Raw genomic sequence first — 19,550 nt, 5'->3', positions numbered from 1 at the left:
ATGGAGTGACCTATGCTGACACGTCCACCAGTCCAGATTGTTTGCATGGAGCGAAGGATCATATGCATTGAGCAAAGAATGGTGGACTATATAGTGGCAGGACAGATTTGTACCAACCATGTTCATTGCCAGTCATTCACTAATTAGTGAGCTGATATCTGTGAGATAATGTCCTCTGAATTAATTACAGCATAAATGCATGCACAAAAATATGACCCCCACCCCGCAAAAATGGCCAAATTGCAGCACAATCCCTAGCAAGAGTTCTAAAACATCCCTATTATTCTAATCTACAGGAAATGGTCATCACAGAGCTGCAGGCTGAGACTATGTACTCAGTTGCCGTGGCAGCCTACACGACAAAGGGAGACGGAGCTCGCAGCAAGGCCAAGCTGATCACCACCACTGGCGCAGGTAAGGGAACTGTCATCACTGACAAATCTCCCCCTGCCCCTCTGCTAATGTACCCTGTGATCATCCCAAAATGCATTTGTGCTGCAGAGAGCTGTGAAAATTGCACCCAGTGAAAGGAAGCAAAAAAAATGCTAATCGACCTTTCCCCCCATGGCTATTAAAGTGTGAATGCGGCTAATTGCCACCTCAATTATGACAACAATTGTAATTCCGCTCAGCCGCCGCTTTGACATTGGAATGCTCACAGGGGTTAAGAAACTAATGGAAAAATCAGGTGGGGAAATAGGGGAAGAAAAATACTTCCGAATTAATGGCAGCCCGACAGTCTGTTCTGCTCTCATTGGTTTCTTTTGAGAGAGAGGCATGACACAATCCAAATGGCAATTCAGAAATACTTTGCTGTGTGTGTTTGACATATAATTGCGCTGTCGTCTAATCTCGTCTGTAAAGCCTTCCACCTGCCTCCACCGGCGTACAGATACAAATGGCTAGTGTGTGTGTGTGTGTGTGTGGGAGATGGGATGGGGGGATAGGAGCCTTCACTCAGTAAAGGCTTCACAGGTATGCCATATTGGTTAGGTATCAAAGCAAACAGCATTAGCATTTATGCAAACAGGGTGTTAGCTATCTACTGCTCCCTTGGTGGGGTAAGACTACTCATGAAGTCATAACAGCATCAGGCAATGACAACCCTTTACGCTGTTATGAGTAGGAAAGGAGATCAGATTTTGCTGTCATGCATTATGGCTTGGGTTGTTTTGGGATTTCATCATCCTCTCATAATTGTCGTAATGTCTGTTGGATATTGCTTTTAAAATGCTATGGCAGTTTGAATGGTTTCTTTGCATGGTATTTGTATTAAAAATTGTGTTTTGTCACTGCTCTTCTCTTAGTACCTGAAAAACCACGACTCATGGTCAGCCCCACCAGTATGGGCACTGCCCTTCTCCAATGGCACCCCCCGGCTTTAACCCACGGCCCCTTGCAGGGCTACCGCCTCCGCTTCGGCCGCAAAGATGTCGACCCTCTGACCATCATTGAGTTCCCAGAGCGTGAGAACCACTACACCACCAAAGAGATCCACAAGGGGGCATCATACACCTTCCGCTTGTCCGCCCGTAACAAGGTGGGCTTCGGCGAGGAGACGGTCAAAGAAATCAGCACCCCTGAAGATATGCCTAGTGGCTTCCCACAAAGCATTGTAGCCGAGGGCGGCACTACCACCACCATTCAGGTGAGCTGGAATCCACTGTTACTGGCGGAGCGCAACGGCGTTATCGTGAAGTATGCCCTGCAGTACAAGGACATCAACAGCCCTCGGAGCCCCTCGGAACTCTTCATCATCGCCCTGGAGTCCACTGTCACCCTTGACAGCCTCAAGGCAGACACCACTTACGATATCAAAATGTGTGCCTTCACCAGCAAAGGCTCCGGTCCCTATAGCCCCAGTGTCCAGTTCAGGACACAGCCCTTGGATCAAGGTAGGACCCCACCCCAATTCAACCTCCCGCCCACCAATCCAACTTCACCCCACAGCCACCACCAACAGCAACCACCTCGTCAAGCCATAGTGGCAGAAGAACAAACAGATTCATCCGATCTCAGGATTGTTTTAAAATCATCTGTATGTATACATAGCCCTCCCACCCCATAAGAAAGAAAGATATCATGAACAGGTGGAGTAAGTATATGTGTCAAATGTCTTGTCAGCCAAGCCAAAGGTGAGCCATTAGGTTAAAGAGCTGCTGTTAATTAAAAGGTAAGATAAAAGTAAGCTAAGGTAAGATGGGAGTACTGTAGCCCTGCTAAGACCACTCTAGTGCTGGTTTCAGACTGGTTGTAACGGGAAACATGTTCAGGTAAGAGGTTTGTTGCTCCGGAATCCATTAGAGAGGGCTGTTTGTTTCGTGTCTAAATCATCTGCTCCCCCTTTCTTTCAGCAGTGTTTGCAAAAAATTTTCATGTGAAAGCTGCCATGAAGACAGCTGTGCTCCTCACCTGGGAGATCCCAGACAACTATAATGCAGCTCAGCCCTTCACAGTAAGAGCTTTTGTTATTTTAAACAACAATGTTTGAGGACAGCAATCCAGAAAATATTACTTGTTTCTGATTGGCTTAAAGGGCATTCTAGAGTGTGCATTATTTCCTGAAAGCAAAAGTTGAATTAAAAACATTATTGGCATTGTTGAATTCGATTTTCATAATAGCAAGCTAGGACTGATTGGTTTGGTTAGCTAAACTAGCAAGTCTGTTTGTTTGGTTAGCAAGGCAACTACTGTAGCTTCACTACATGACCAAAAGTATGTGGATACCTGCTCGTCGAACATCTCATTCAAAAATCATGGCCTGGCTCGCAGTCGGCGTTCCACATCTTCCCAAAGGTGTTCGATGGGGTTGAAAAACAGCCCCAGACCATTATTCCTCCTCCACCAAACTTTACAGATGGCACTATGCATTGGGGATGTTGGCACTGTGCAGTTCTTGTGCTAACTTTGCTTCCAGAGGCGGTTTGGAACTCGGTAGTGAGTGTTGCATCCGAGGACAGACGAATTTTGAGCTCTAGGTGCTTCAGCACTCGGCCCGTTCTGTGAGCTTGTGTGGCCTACCACTTCATGGTTGAGCCATTGTTGCTCCTAAACATTTCCACTTCAAAATAACAGCACTTACAGTTGACCGGGGCAGCTTTAGCAGGGCAGAAATTTGATGAACTGACTTGTTGGAAAGGTGGCATTCTATGACTGTGCCACGTTGAAAGTCACTGGGCTCTTCAGTAAGGTCATTCTACTGCCAAGGATAGCATATCTGTGTGCTCGATTTTATATACCTGTCAGGAACGGGTGTGGCCGAAATAGCCAAATCCACAAATTTTAAGGGGTGTCCACATACTTTTGTATATATAGTGTATCTAGTAAACTTGCTAGCTACTTCAGTGAATTTTGAACTGATTTCTACCTGCAAATTAACACGTCTAGCGACAAATGTGTTCAATTATAGCCATGGTATAAAAGGGACAATCAACTCGGGGCTATATGTGTTCTCTGGAAAATATTCCAACTCCGTGGAAGGTTAGTTCAACTCCGCTAGCAGGTCGTGGAACACACCTTCCACGTCATTCATTATTTTACATAGAATGCATAGCCCTTCGTTGATTATCACTTACATATAAATATCTTAACAAGCTACCGTATTGAGCAGAAGTTCAGACATGTCCCTGACTTAACAGACCTCAAGTGTCGAATTAGTGCATACCCTCAACATTCACACACCCTTTCCTTCCATCACACATCCAGATCCTTTATGATGACGGCCAGAGCGTGGAGGTGGACGGCAAGCTCACTCAGAAGCTGATCACGGGTCTGCAGCCCGAGACACAGTACTCCTTCCTGCTAACCAACCGGGGCAACAGCGCTGGCGGTCTCCAGCACCGTGTCTCCACCATGACCGCCCCTGACATCCTGCGCACCAAGCCCTACCTGATTGGCAAGACCAACTTGGACGGCAAAGTCACTGTAGAGCTACCCTCAGTCCAGACTTCGGAGAAAGTCAGGTGAGTGGCGGGGATTAAAACTAATGCTAACGCTAATCGCTAATTGCAGACTTGTACTTACAGAGCTGGCTATTTAGCCTAATTTGATTGCACTTAATTAATGTGTCTCGGTGGCTGACCTAATCCGTTTATTTACCTTCAGCTCATCTTTTGGTTCAATTATATCAGCATGATACCATTAAAGCTTATTTCTCCTTATTGCTCAATGTCACATTATCTGTATAGTTGCACCTAATAACTGAAAGGAACAAGATTTTTCACAGATTTCTCACCACTTTGTTTGTTTGACAGGGTTTGAAAGGTCAGAACATCAGCACTGAACTTCATTGCTTTCTTTAGAATTGTACTCTGTATTTTACATTCATTGCATTGTATCAAGCCTGTTCCTCTTGTTCTCTCTTCCTCAACACAGAGAGGATGACACCATGAATTCTCCCATCCAATGTATCCCACTCCCCAGTATTAAGTCTTGTAATGTCTCTCCCTGACTTTCCAAATAAGCTCTGGGTTGTCAAAAGGCCGACATGCAGATCCAATTGTAGACTGGCATTTCAAACCCATTTCGGGTTTTGATCTTGCTGGATGCGCTCGGGCTCACTCTCCCCCGTGCCAGAGCTTAAGCTAATTAGCTTCCCATTAGCCTGCCACACTGCCTTCCTGGCTAAAGCTAGCTAGCACTGTGCCCAGCCAGGAGAAGCCCTCAAAAAAAGTCTGGCAGAGGCTATTATCTCCCTTGTCGCCCGATGGAGGGATGAAAATCCCTCTAATTCCAGCTCCTCTTCTCTCCCTCGCGAAGGGCTGCTAATTAGCCCACGGAGTCTTCAGCGAGGTGTGACAGTGTGCCCGACTTTTCTGATCATGCTTCAATTAAAAGACAAACATGGAAGAAAACCAACTCTTAATGGAATGATAACGGTCTAGCGTAACTCGCTAATGTCGCAATCATTTGTTGCCTTTGTCTGTTGTCCTCAACACCTCCTACCCTATTACACCTACAGGATTAGTAGGAAGCTCCTCAACAAAAAGACTTGTTATGGTCCCCATGGAGACTAAACATTGTTGTGTCTGAAGTGGAATGCTTTGATCTTGGTTTGTTTTGTCTAGACTCAGCATGTGACCATGTAAAAATGGTGCATTGTAAACGTATTGTTGAGTGAACTGACAATGACCTTGAAAAGCTTGTTGTTTTCTTTCTTTCCCCTCTCATTTTCTAGGGGATACTACATAGTGGTGGTGCCTCTGAAGAAACAGCGCACAGGAAAGTTCCACAAACCCTGGGACAGTCCAGATGAGATGAACCTAGAAGAGGTAGGTACCACAAAATAGTCCAATAAATGTATACAGATTCCAAAAAGTCCTTATTAGACATTACCATTACCATTCGATTCCTGTTGTGGATTCTCAATATTATATATATTTTTTAACTAGGCAAGTCAGTTAATAACAAATTCTTATTCACAATGACGACTCAATACTGAGTGAATTACAATGGAATTAACTTCAACCCAAATCCAGTAGAGACTGCCTAGGTCTCATCGCTCTCTCAAGTCTTACTAAAAAGAAAGGTGGTAGGAAGAACTCGGCTCTGCAGATAGGAGAGGATGGGGGTGGGGAAACATCGGGACAGGGCTCGTTGATTGATGCAAATAGCTGCAGAGAGCATTATTCATATGGAAATGAGGTAGAACATGGAGTAGTCATCAAGTGCACTGCAACTCAACCCCCTCCCCCCCTTCCCACCCCCTCTCTCCATCTCAACTGAAATTACCTTGAAGAGCTGCATCAGGCCTCTGTGTCTGTCCTTATTCAAGGGAAAGGTATCACATTGGTTATGCACAAAAGTACTTGACAACATTTATATTTAGCCGGTCTAGGTATTTGAGGAGCTTTTATGCACTGTGTATGCTCAGGTACATTAGTGGAGAAAGCTTACGTAAGGATTTTGCCGTCAAACCGTAAAGTGTGCATGCTCTTTGTGATGCGTCAAACGCATATAGACCGTCTCTCAGCTATGTTAATGGCCCTCACCACACCACACACTCACCTGCCTAACACATGTGAAACATTCCTAACACTCATAAGATACTATGGATGGCATTCAATGAATTGCAGTAAGTGGGTCTCCAGATAGCGCTTCCAGAAGTGTCTTTGGACAGCTCAGCGTTCAACACCATAGTGCCCTCAAAGCTCATCAATAAGCTAAGGACCCTGGGACTAAACACTTCCCTCTGCAACTGGATCCTGGACTTCCTGACGAGCCGCCCCCAGGTGGTAAGGGTAGGTAACAACACATTCGCCACGCTGATCCTCAACACAGGGGCCCCTCAGGGGTGCATGCTCAGTCCTCTCCTGTGCTCCCTGTTCACTCATGACTGCACAGCCAGGCACGACTCCAACACCATCATTAAGTTTGCCGATAACACAACAGTGGTAGGCCTGATCACCGATAATGACGAGACAGCCTATAGGGAGGAGGTCAGAGACCTGGCCATGTGGTGCAAGGACAACAACCTCTCCCTCAACGTGATCAAGACAAAGGAGATGATTGGGACTACAGGAAAAAGAGGACCGAGCATGCCCCCTTCTCATTGACGGAGCTGCAGTGGAGCAGGTTGAGAGCTTCAAGTTCCTTGGTGTCCACATCACCAACAAACTAACATGGTCCAAGCACACCAAGACAGTCATGAAGAGGGCACGGCAAAACCTTTTCCCCCTCAGGAGACTGAAAAGATTTGGCATGGGTCCTCAGATCCTCAAAAGATTCTGCAGCTGCACCATCGAGAGCATCCTGACTGGTTGCATCACTGACTGGTAAGGCAACTGCTCGGCCTCCAACCGCAAGGCACTACAGAGGGTAGTGCGTACGGCCCAGTACATCATTGGGGCCAAGCTTCCTGCCATCCAGGACCTCTATACCAGGTGGTGTCAGAGGAAGGTCCTAAACATTGTCATAGACTGTTCTCTCTGCTACCGCATGGCAAGCGGTACCTGAGCGCTAAGTCTAGGTCCAAGAGACTTCTAAACAGCTTCTACCCCCAAGCCATAAGACTCCTGAACATCTAATCAAATGGCTACCCAGACTATTTGCCTTGCGCCCCCCCCCCCCTTTTTACACCGCTGCTACTCTCTGTTACCATCTATGCATAGTCACTTTAATAACTCTACCTACATGTACATATTAACTCAACTAACCGGTGCCCCCATCACATTGACTCTGTACTGGTACGCCCCTGTATATAGTCTCGCTATTGTTATTTTACTGCTGCTCTTTAATTACTTGTTACTTTTATTTCTTATTCTTATCCATATTTTTTAAAACTGCATTGTTGGTTAGGGGCTCGTAAATAAGCATTTCACTAAGTTCTACACCTGTTGTATTCGGCGCATGTGACTAATACGATTTGATTTGATCCAGGACATACTGCTGTATAATTAAAATGCTCTTTCAAAGCACAATTCAGAAATCCAGTATCTGCAATTGATCGAATCCCAACATAATTGTGAACGGAATGGTTTTAGCACCTTTTGCATTACTTGACTTTTGGTGTAATTAGATATGAGATGGCTCAAGTATAGATTCATATGCATAAAATAATTTACTTGTCACGTGTGCCGAATACAATAGGTGTAGACCTTACAGTGAAATGCTTACTTATGAGCCCCTAAACAACAACGAAGTAAAAAAAAAAAAATACGATTAAGAAATAAAAGTAACATGTAATTAAAGAGCAGCAGTTAAATAACAATAGTGAGACTATACACAGGGGGGTACCGGTACAGAGTCAATGTGCGGGGGCACTGGTTAGTTGAGGAAATATGTACATGTAGGTAGAGTTATTAAAATGACTATGCATAGATTATAACAACAGAGAGTACCAGCAGTGTAAAGGGGGGGGGGGGAGCAATGCAAATAGTCTGGGTAGCCATGCTGTTGTCTCGCTGAGTCTCATCTGCCGATTTTGGCTGAGGTGTCACACCTTGAACGATTGCCCAAAAGTCGCCCCCTCCCGTCAGAATTGATTTGTTTGTCAATATTGGGCTCTCACCTTTTCACAACTTTTCCCAAGGGCGGCTGGATTTAGCCGTGTTGACATGGGAGATGATTGAAGACATTATCGGACAGTGCCACCAGCCCTTGTCCCAAAGCCAGTGCAGACACTTGACAGGCGCAGAGAGAGAGAGATATGGAGTTAGAGTTCTGACCGAGTAGCTGGCTTGGCTCACGTTGATATGATGTGTTCATTTCGGGAAGTCAAGCAGACATGAAACCCTTACATACATTCCCTTAATCACTTATTTATGTCAGTTTTCATTGGGCATGAATCAGCGTTATCTTGTAACCTATAGCAATAACAGTTGAGCGTAGAACTGCATACCATTACACTTTCCAAGAGCAAGCCAAGTTCTGTCTTTTTTGTGCGGAAGCAATCACACTCCCATTGTAAAAGTGTGACCTAATTCACATTCTGTCCAGGTTGCCTGGTGTTGCTAGTAGGTAAATAATGACACGCCGTCCTATTAGTGCAGTGCAACAATGCAATTTGAGTCGTGGGGGAGACGGGGGGCGGAGAGGGGGTTAGCCTGGTTCGAATATGCTGAAGCAGCATTTTTCTGTTATGATACAATGCAGTCGTCTTGGGGACTCACTCCTGTATTTTGATTTGGATGTTGCGTAAGGCTCCTGGCCACTTACATAATGGGAGTGTGTGTGTGTGCGTGTTTGTGTGTGTGTGTGTAATTACCCATGCTAAGCAAGCAACAGAACACCACTGCATTGTTGTTTAAGTGATACCTTGAGGCCAGGGGTAGGCAACCCTGTTCCTGGAGTGCTGCAGGTACTGCAGGATTTTGTTCCAACTAGGCACCACACCAGACCAACTGAGTTAATTGATCAGTTAAGTGATTGCCTAAATTCAACACACCTGGTCTTGCAGGTCGGTTAAATCAAAAACATAGTACAATTGGTGCGCTTAGCACTTTCAATGAGTAACCCCACTTATATTAACCCCCGTTGTTTAGCATGCCACAGGGTATTTGCTAATATACAATTAAAATAAGTGCATTCCAGTGACTATAAGCCATCATGCAATTGTGATGGTTCTGGTATCTGAGGAATGTATCAACGTAATATATCCTTACCTATCCACAAGTACTGCAAATTAAGTCAGTTTACAACATATTTGCCTCTCTTTTCTTCAAAGGTTATGCAAAGCTTTAGCACTTTAGCACTCGTCCTCTTTTTATCGCCAATGGAGCCAAAAATAAAAATGTGTTGTGACATCAGGGCCAAGGATTTCACCCTGAGCCAGTCAGGAACACAATACACACACATGTACACTCACACACACACAAACACACAGAAACGACAGAGCCACTGGAACGTCAAAACATTGTCTCCTTTCTTTAAAAAAAATCTGATTTTTGATGACTTAATCCCTTTGTAATGTTTGACAGTACTAATGATTATTCTAGAATCTCATTTAGGTAAATCCACACATGTCGAAAATCCTTGCCGTGTAAGACAAATGAAATACAAATGGTAATATTTCCTCTTCCGTTGCAATCAGTAGTTTGAGCTTTTGTAATCAGGAGGGATGTAACACAGATTTGATCTGTGTGTGTGTGTGTTTGTGTCCATGTTTGTGCGACTGTAAAACAACTGTCTTTGTTCCTTTTTATCGACTGTCATTTGCACTGCATCGTTTCTACTCTTCACTTTTAGCTGCTGAAAGAGATTAACCGAACAAGCCGAGGCCTTCGCTTCCGGAGGCAAGCTGAGCCCAAAGCCTACATCGCTGCCTACTTCAAAGACCTTCCCACCGACTTCACTCTGGGAGACACCAAGATCTATGGTGACTTTGAAAACAAGCAGCTCGCCAACGGCCAAGAGTACATCTTCTTTGTGCTTGCTCTCCTCGATATCTCTGAAAATGTAAGTATATGCCTTTTTATTCTTTTTTTTTCTTAGAAATCTCCTCACTCACTCACTCACTCACTCACTCACTCACTCACTCACTCACTCACTCACTCACTCACTCACTCACTCACTCACTCACTCCATAAAGGAATTAGTTCAAACAGGCACTACAGTCGACCCTCTGGCGATTTCCTTTGCCAGGGATCTTTCGCCTTCATGCTTAAAGTTGCATGTTAAACGTCAAAGACCCAAATCCACTGTGTCTTGGCAGGGGGCACCTCCCTTGGATGGATGCATTACGTCGAGTCCTTTTGAGCTCCGGTCTCTGAAAAAGGGCCACGGCAAAGAACGGAGTCTGCTACTGCAGAGGGGAAATTCCACAGAGGCTCCTGCCAATCGCAGGAATATCTCTATAACGGGACTCCTCTTTAATTGCGCGCCTACGGGCGAATGCCTTTATCTCCTCCACTGCAGCTAGTGTGTGTGTGTCAAAGGAGAAAGGGGCATGATTAGTTGACTAAACGCGGAAGAATGATGGATTTGATGAACTGGGAGGTTTTAAGGCAGTCTGTCTTGGACTCCACCAGTCCTGACTACAGGTAAAGGAGGATGATAACGGCAGGTGGGTAGGCTGACAAAATGGAAGGGAATCTCCAATTTGTCCACCACAGCACTGATTGGCTTTTTCTTTGCCCCAAAGCCCCAGTCTTTATTTCGTTCCCCTCAGAATGATGTGACGGAACTCAATCAGGGCAGAAATTAGAGATATTAGAGATACAGTATTACCACATACCCATATCGTTTGGAGAGGTGAATTCGTAAATTAGCATTGACACAATAACTTTGAATAGGCTAATGGTGGCCTAGACGTCACATACAGGTTGTCCCAATGTCTTTGAGAAAGTCAGACTGACCGAATCTACGTGTTCTAAGATGAAGTTGGAAACTTTTGAACTCGGAAACTTTCAGTGGCCTCACAGAAGGGCTGAGTTCTATTGATCGGAGTTCCTCTGCGAGGATAGAGATGTGAGAGAGTGCAGGTTGTTTTTTTAGACACTGTAGAGGAGGAGATCATTTTATGTTGAGGAACGATAAGGAACCTAGTCTGAACTGGGATCACAAAATGTGTTTTCAAAGTCACGGTAGGCAGAGGAATAGTGGCATTGGAGTCAGCCAAAAGTATTTCCTATTCTATTCTGCACAACTTGGCTAACTACAATGTGGTGCTAAAATAATTTCCCAAGTTCGTCCTCTACTCTACTCTGCTGTACTCTACTTACATGTAGTTACTACCCCATTAAATGTTTTTATTTTTATATAAATGATCACACTGGTAGTTATACACATGTGGTTTAATGCCTCTGTCACGTAATCTGTAGTCTGAGAGCCTTAACAAAATAACAGGGTGATGACTAATACCACTCCCCTTCCTCTCCTTCCCAGACCATGTATGCCACAAGCCCCTACTCTGACCCTCTTGTGTCAGCTGACCTCGACCCCCAGCCAATCATTGACGAGGAGGAGGGACTTATCTGGGTGGTGGGCCCAGTACTCGCTGTTGTCTTCATCATCTGCATCGTCATCGCCATCCTCCTGTACAAGAGGTAAGGACTGGAGCAAGAGACACACACACACACACACACACACAAGAAGGTGAGAGAGATAGAGACACATTAAGTACATTCAAATACACGGTCACACACAGCCTACCTTCAGAAATGATACACGCTCAATCACACGCACAGACGCACACACACACATATACACATGCACTTTCAATCACATACACACACACACATTTACATGTATACAAGCACTCTCAATCAAACACATACAGTGGCTTGCGAAAGTATTCACCCCCCTTGGGATTTTTCCTATTTTGTTGCCTTACAACCTGGAATTTAAATTGATTTTTGGGGGGTTGGTATCATTTGATTTACACAACATGCCTAGCACATATTTTTTATTGTGAAACAAAAAAATAAAGAAAACTTGAGCGTGCGTAACACTCCCCCCCCCAAAGTCAATACTTTGTAGAGCCACCTTTTGCAGCAATACAGCTACCAGTCTCTTGGGGTATGTCTCTATAAGCTTGGCACATCTAGCCACTGGGATGTTTGCCCATTCTTCAAGGCAAAACTGCTCCTCCAGCTCCTTCAAGTTGGATGGGTTCCTGCTGGTGTAGAGCAATCTTTAAGTCATACCACAGATTCTCAATTGGATTGAGGTCTGGGCTTTGACTAGGCCATTCCAAGACATGTAAATGTTTCCCCTTTAACTACTCAAATGTTGCCTTAGCAGTATGCTTAGGGTCATTGTCCTGCTGGAAGGTGAACCTCCGTCCCAGTCTCAAATCTCTGGAAGACTGAAACAGAATTTCCCTGTATTTGGCGCCATCCATCATTCCTTCAATTTTGACCAGTTTCCCAGTCCCTGGAAACATATCCCCACAACATGATGCTCCCACCATGGTGTTCTTGGGTGATGAGAAGTGTTGAGTTTGCGCCAGATATAGCGTTTTCCTTGATGGCCAAAAAGCTAAATTTTAGTCTCATCTGACCATATCTTTGGGGAGTCTCCCACATGCCTTTAGGCAAACACCAAATGTGTTTGCTAATTTTTTCTTTAAGCAATGGCTTTTTTTCTGGCCACTCTTCCATAAAACCCAGCTCTGTGGAGTGTACGGCTTAAACTGGTCCTATGGACAGATACTCCAATCTCCGCTGTGGAGATTTGCAGCTCCTTCAGGGTTATCTTTGATCTCTTTCTTGCCTCTCTGATTAATGCCTTCCTTGCCTGGTCCATGAGTTTTGGTGGGCAGCCCTCTTTTGGCAGGTTTGTTGTGGTGCCATATACATTCAATTTTTTAATAATGGATTTAATGGTGCCTCATGGGATGTTCAAAGTGTCAGATTTTTTTATAACCCAACCCTGATCTGTACTTCTCCACAACTTTGTCCCTGACCTGTTTGGAGAGCTCCTTGGTGTTCATGGTGCTGCGTGCTTGGTGGTGCGCTTTGCTTAGTGGTGTTGCAGACTCTGGGGCCTTTCAGAACAGGTGTATATATACTGAGATCATGTGACAGATCATGTGACACTTAGATTGCACACAGGTGGACTTTATTTAACTAATTATGTGACTTAATTGGTTGCACCAGATGTTATTTAGGGGCTTCATAGCAAAGGGGTTGAATACATATGCATGCACCACTTTTCCGTTAAAAATAAAAATATATTTGAATTTTTTGAAAATTTGTCCATTACATGAAATCCTAATAAAAATCCAATGAAATTACAGGTTGTAATGCAACAAAATAGAAAAAACGCCAAGGGGGATGAATACTTTTGCAAGACACTGTACACACACACAGAGAAAAAATCTGAGCATCTCTTGTTCTGGAACCCTGGCAGAAGCTGGCCGTTTGCTGTCACCGCTCATCAGTTAGGCGTAGGAGGGGAGTGCTCAGAGTATCTGCTACGTGTCAGTGCATGCGAATGCTGCTTTAGAACAGGCCCTCAGGCCACCTCTGTACCCCCCCCCCCCCCTCCACACACACACACACACACACACACACAAGAGAACCACACTCCTAGCTTGCTTGGTCGACCCCTTGTTGCCCTGGTGCTTCACAAGGACACATCTCTCTCTATCCTAGCTTCTCCCTTGTCTATTTTCAACCTTGAGTGAATACTGCTTTGGGCCACGAGGAGCAGTCTCCATAGCATCCACATTGAATGACACTGTAGAGCATATTAACGCATTACTGAGAGAATCAGTCTTGCGAGAAGATTTAGGTGAATCTGGGCTTATAGTCAGTCCATCAATAGGTATGTTGTCCACTCAACACCACGCAAGAACATGCGAAGTATCCCTGAATGCATAGGTATTCATTAAATATACCAACATCAATCCAACATTAAAAATACCAATACCAATCCAACATCATTGAGTCTTATGGCTATTTACCTTAAAATGTTAGGCCTGTGTGACTATTTGGTTGTCCCAGGGCTTCCATGTTGGACGGGCAATGTCAGAGGCACCCGAGAAGAGCATTGAATTAACTTTCGGGCATGGAATTAATGTAGAGGGGAGGGGGGGCTTCTCTGGTTTCTGTTTGTGCTCAGGCAGATTTACACAACAATGACCAAGTCAATGTCACCAGCGTGTCGGGACTTTCCGGTCCATAACCAGGAGATATATCACTTGTCAAGATCAATGTGATAGAATTGGTGCCCTGTGTGAAGAGAAAATGACAACATTACTGTGTGTGTTGAGGCAGGGGAAAGGACAAGATCATAGCAACACAGCATCGCTGATGAACTGTATAAATCAGTCACAGGAAGATGCACACCTACATCCACACTTGGACACAGATCATAAACATTTTAATGTTCATCTGAGCTGAAAATCATGGTTCCTTGTGTTCCAGACCCCAAAACAGATCACAACGAATATAAGTGGCTTTTTTTTTTACGACGGGTAAGGGGAAATGCCATATAAACTCAAATGATATTATCTAGGTTTTTCTATGGAGTTTCTTCAATACTCCATGCAGGCACATTATTTGTATTGTCATGTGTTGTTGCTTCGATGCAGCTATTCTTCAACATAGAAACAGACACCCAGAGACCTTCCATGCTTGAGTGACAATCAACCACCTGAAAGGATCCCCCCCCCAAAAAAAAGAGATATATCTTTGGATTGTACCTGTGATGAAATTATAGTATTTCAAACAACAAATAACCAAAGGGGCATAATTGAGCGTGGTGTCAGTAGCGAAGCAACGCTAATCTTGCACGCCAATCAACATTGAGATACGATTGTTATTTTTTGTAGTTAGACACATATATTTCCACTTGTTCAACAGGAAATGGTACATTACAGTATAAAATATGAACGCTATACTTCAACTTCAGCCTATGGGGCGTGATACTGTTGTCAAGATTATTCAGTCGTCATAGCGACGGGTCATGTTGTCGTGCCAGCTAACATCCTATCATGCTTTCTTTTCCCTGCTTACGAATGGAGCAGCAAACCAGACAGGTAAGAGCGAAAGGATGTGATATGCTGACAATACCACAACCCTCACCTCAACCCTCAACCCCCACCTCAATACCACAACCCCCACCTCCCCTATTTGAATTGACACCGTATATTTGATCAGCCAGGACAGTTCATCTTAAAGATTTTAAGTGATCTTTCATTGCGTTCGTTACTCTCGCCCTACATTACATTAAAACATCAATACATTTGATATTATTCCCATTTGACGAGAACCTACCTTGTCATTAGAGTTGACACATTGTAACGTCCTCATCTTGATTTTCACTGAATACTGAGCCATCTCACCAACACGTCTGATTGTCCTGTCTGTCTCAATACAAAGGGGTCATTTCTTGATGAACACAACCGCTAGAAATCCCTTTTTCTTAGATTCCAACACCATTTGTCCGCAAGAGACAACTTACTTGCCTGCCTAGAACAGACCTGCATGCATTACAATGTCTTGACTGCTCCCCCTCACTTTCTCCTTAATTCTCAAAATGCTAGTTGGCATGAGCATTGAATGCCAATAATATATAAAAAAATAGATATATTTCTTCAACAGTATGACGTCACAGCCAAATGTACTCACTGGCCAGAAAAGCACTTTACCAGCATTTTTCCAGCTTTCCCCGCACAACTACTCCCCAAATTAGCCCTTGCATCGCTAGATGGCTATTACATTGTAGGTTCTGGTTAAGGTAGATTCACCACACTCTCACAATATTAGACATAAACTCTTTGTTCAGATGTACCCATGCTATCATTTTCAGCCTTTATTTTTTGCCCGTATTCTCCACCAAATGTAGCAAATCGTATGGAGGCTTGATTCATTCTGTATGGTCCCGCCTGCATGTGTTAAAATGCATGCAACGATGACCTCAGAGGGCGGTATCGACCTCGCACGACCCATTTCGTCTTTTGTTGTTGTTCCTGACCATCACACCATTGTTCCCCAAGGCTGTTTACACAAGCCTCATTGCTTCGCATATAATGCAAAGGTCACAGGCCAGTGATTTTACTTAGCCCTGACTAGGAGAGGTTGGAGGTCAGAAGTCAAATGATGATGAACTATTTAAAAGGTCACTCGTAGCAGAGTGATAGTCTCCCTTGTACTCTGTACACTTCTCGTTACACAGATCAAATGTATTGAGTCTTTGGACAAATCCCTTTGTCAAAGCTCTTTGATAACGATTGCAAGTGGTAAAAAGTATTATATCCCCTATATAAATGGACTATAGTTCATTGATGAAATCTCCATCTTCCGTGTAGGTTGATCTTAGGTCTGAATACATTTGGCACCTCAATATCTTCTTATGAGCATGATGTGGAATTATTTAAACTCCGTTCTTATTGTCAGAAGGAATTAAAGATGCACTGAAGTTAATCACCGGGCTTTAACTTTATGCCTCTAGAATTGTTAATCTGATAAGCATTTATGAACATTACGATATATGTCCCACTAAGAGTAGCATTCATCCCCACGTATACTAAAGATAACACAATCTGTCGGATTAAAGGAGGACTTGAACTATCCTGGAACATCTGATGTAATTCATCATTAAGACATTATATTGTATATGTAAAATGCATACATTTGATTATATTAATGTAAGGGAATATCTTCAACGGGGAAGGAAAATGCACCAAATCAATTATATAACTTAAAAAATGAAAAAGGCTGAAATAACAGAATTGATGTTTTACATGTTTTTTTTCCCCACAGGAAAAGGGCAGAATCCGAAGCTAGAAAGGGAAGTCTGCCCAACAGTAAGGAGATGCTGTCTCATAACCCCACCGACCCTGTGGAGCTTCGACGCATGAACTTCCAAACGCCTGGTAAGGGCTCACGCCCATCACTTCCATCTCACCCATTGTGAAAGCAAACATCAACAACACCAACCACTGCAGGGCTTCTAATATCCAATTCACTCAATTACTTTTTAAAGTCAAAATAAAGTCAAAATAAGATTAATGTAGTTACTAATCTTTACCTGACTTAAAGGAGCAGAATGTAATTCATGTAATTTTATCAAATTGTGAATGAGGTTAGTTATCATTGGGGGACTGTGTGAATGTGATCTCCTAAATGCTAAACCAACACTTCTCACGGAGTTCTTGTGACTAGAACATTCTGTGGGGTCAATGTTCAAAGTGTGGAAAATGGACAGGTGGCAGAGAAAAAACACAGAGTCAAAAATGAGAGAGAGTGCGATGCTCGAGAATGTGGTGTAAGACCAACGCTTTCATGGCAGTCATCTGTCTGTGCGGCCTTTGCCAAGCTAGCACTAGTCTCCTCAGAGTGACAGCTTAGCATGTTGGAAGTCAGAGTTAGAGGTGAGTTGAAGACTACAATACTATGACAGTGTCATAATACCATATCACATCCTGTATTAGGCCAGTGGAGGGAAGAGCGGACCAGTGACAAGCTGTGAACACAAACGTCCCCTCCCTTTTGACCTTCTGCGGCGAGGTGAACATCCGTCATGCCTGAGCTGCCTGGTCAAGGGACCCTTTTTGTCACCGAGGGGGAAAAGATGGCCGTCACAGTCTATTTGTCCAGAGGAGAGCCAATGTATTCTCTCCCAGCTACCTTTTTTGAGTGAAGAGACACGCTCAACTTGGTAGTGAGAGCAGTATGACAGGTGTTCGGGTACTGCTAAGAATGTAGGAATGTTATAGCCATATTTTTCTGGTCAGCTTGTATGAAAGAGGAATAAATTATAAAGACTATGAATATTTATGAAACCCCTACTCTCAATGACCTTATATCCATTACTGGCCATTACAAACTTGGCAAGAGGGGGCCTTTTTCCCCCTCTGTTTCCACTTTGAGAAGCCAAGTTCAGAGTGATCTAAACCTCCACACTTTCCCCATTCTGGAACCATTCCTGAATCCTCTACAACCATCTTGATTAGTCTCACACACCCTTCTCATTTTCCAAAGAGCCTCTCAAAGTGTCTCTCGACTTGCTGGAGAGGTCCAAACATCTTTGTCTCCCTCTTTTATAGCTTCCTCTCCAACGCTGATTGGTGCTACATTATACCGCGTTTCTCTTCCAACCCTCACTCCCTCCCTCTTTTCATCCCTCTCGCACGTCGCTGCTCCTCAATGCACATTTCCATTCTGAGGACGCTTGATGTGTGCATGACGCCACTCGGCGAACGATTGTTCCATTGTCAACCGGCGGCTAAAAATGAGTCTTGAGCGGTAGTGGCCGATAGAAACACCCTCTCGGAGAGAGAGAGAGAGCGCGAGTGAGAGCACACGAGAAAATAGGCCCCGTTTTTTTCCTTTAGCTAATGGCTACTTGTGTTATCAGTGTAGATGAAAAGACCACTGACAGACACCTGTCTCAGACGGGAGAGGGGGCAAAACGGCGCCTGTGTCCCGGCTATTATGAAACCTCAGCTATCTGGGACACGGTGACAGCCCTTTGTGCAGACACTGCCGTCACGAACCCTGAAGTGCTAACACTATTTACATTCAACAATGTCAGTTCTACCTTGTCAAAGTAAAATCCACTAAAGTTTTTATGCAAGGTGAAACTTCCTGCCTGCAGGCTTTGTATGACATCGGATGGTCAGAATGGATTTCATTATAGGATTGTGTGATCGCTTGACTCGGTTCTTCAGTGTCTTCGAATTGCCTCTTCTGCTCTGTTTTGTTGAGTGTTTTAATTTCTTTCCCCCTGATTTACGTATTGTGGCGTAGGCTAGCTTCTAGCATGTCAATGTGTGCTGTACTAACTGATCAATGGGACATTTTAGATGATACAATGTAGAACTTTAGTTTCCTTCAGACCCCTTCCCCAACTGTTTCTAGCCCTAAAACAAAATAATCATCACATTGCTACAATCGTCTGCAACATTTTATTTATACCGCCGTTTCCTCCGCAGGTTCAGGTGACCCTAGTTACCCCAGTAACTTCCATTTGTCAAGTTAGTTGGTCTTGTTTATGCATTTGTCACATTCTTCTTTTCTCTCTTTTGTTTTGTTCCGTTTTGTTTTCCATCCCGCTGTATTCCTCCTTTCTACATAGGCTTGTAGTCAATCTCACCCCCATCTAATCCACACGTTACTCATTGCCATGTCACCTATCGCAGGAGGCAGAGTTAAAAAAATGACACCCCCAGTCATCAATCAAAGCAGACAACATTTCGGCTTAACTTTTTGATTAGTTTCGTTGTCGTTTGGTTTGTTTGTGCATTTGTTTGTGTCTTGCGTCATGTTAACTCTCGCCGGTCTCTTCGGCGTAAATAACATTCTTCTCTCACAGTAGGAAGTGTTACAGGAAGTGAAGTGTGCTTCATTAATTGTCATTGGCTTCCTTTCCTGTCATATCTTCCTATGAGCATGCCACTGCTTTGAGTGAAAAACTGGCCTAACAACGATCACTTCCACACATGCTGCTTTTCTAATGATTCACTGGTTGTAACTGTGGTAGCAACCCCTTACCCCTGGCGACTGACCTCTTGTCTGTTTGATTGATAGGCATGGCCAACCACCCACCAATCCCCATTTTGGACCTGGCCGATCATCTGGAGCGATTGAAAGCCAACGACAACCTGAAGTTTTCACAAGAATACGAGGTAAACATGAGGCTTCAGTATGTTTCCTATCTGT

At 44.0% G+C, this 19,550-nt stretch overlaps 1 protein-coding gene across 30 annotated transcripts in view; it reads left to right on the top strand.

Annotated features, from left to right (window-relative positions):
* The window catches only part of LOC115198257 (receptor-type tyrosine-protein phosphatase delta), a 641,938-nt gene that overhangs the window by 575,213 nt on the left and 47,175 nt on the right, over positions 1 to 19,550 (top strand). For 12 of the 30 annotated variants that reach the window (XM_029760069.1, XM_029760085.1, XM_029760081.1 and 9 more), the window contains 11 exons: positions 297 to 414; positions 1,308 to 1,895; positions 2,358 to 2,455; positions 3,706 to 3,962; positions 5,177 to 5,270; positions 9,685 to 9,894; positions 11,323 to 11,483; positions 14,909 to 14,923; positions 16,650 to 16,762; positions 18,824 to 18,865; positions 19,419 to 19,516. In XM_029760069.1, the coding sequence (XP_029615929.1) occupies positions 297 to 414; positions 1,308 to 1,895; positions 2,358 to 2,455; positions 3,706 to 3,962; positions 5,177 to 5,270; positions 9,685 to 9,894; positions 11,323 to 11,483; positions 14,909 to 14,923; positions 16,650 to 16,762; positions 18,824 to 18,865; positions 19,419 to 19,516 (1,794 nt within the window). Of the gene's footprint in view, positions 1 to 296; positions 415 to 1,307; positions 1,896 to 2,354; positions 2,456 to 3,705; positions 3,963 to 5,176; positions 5,271 to 9,684; positions 9,895 to 11,322; positions 11,484 to 14,908; positions 14,924 to 16,649; positions 16,763 to 18,823; positions 18,866 to 19,418; positions 19,517 to 19,550 lie in introns of all 30 variants that reach the window. The other 18 variants (XM_029760088.1, XM_029760084.1, XM_029760083.1 and 15 more) reach the window with 10 other exon arrangements.

The sequence above is a fragment of the Salmo trutta genome, chromosome 8, assembly GCF_901001165.1.
Source record: "Salmo trutta chromosome 8, fSalTru1.1, whole genome shotgun sequence".
Classification (NCBI taxonomy): Eukaryota; Metazoa; Chordata; class Actinopteri; order Salmoniformes; family Salmonidae; genus Salmo; species Salmo trutta.
Note: the sequence above shows the minus strand (reverse complement) of the source record. Positions and strands in the feature narration are given on the sequence as shown.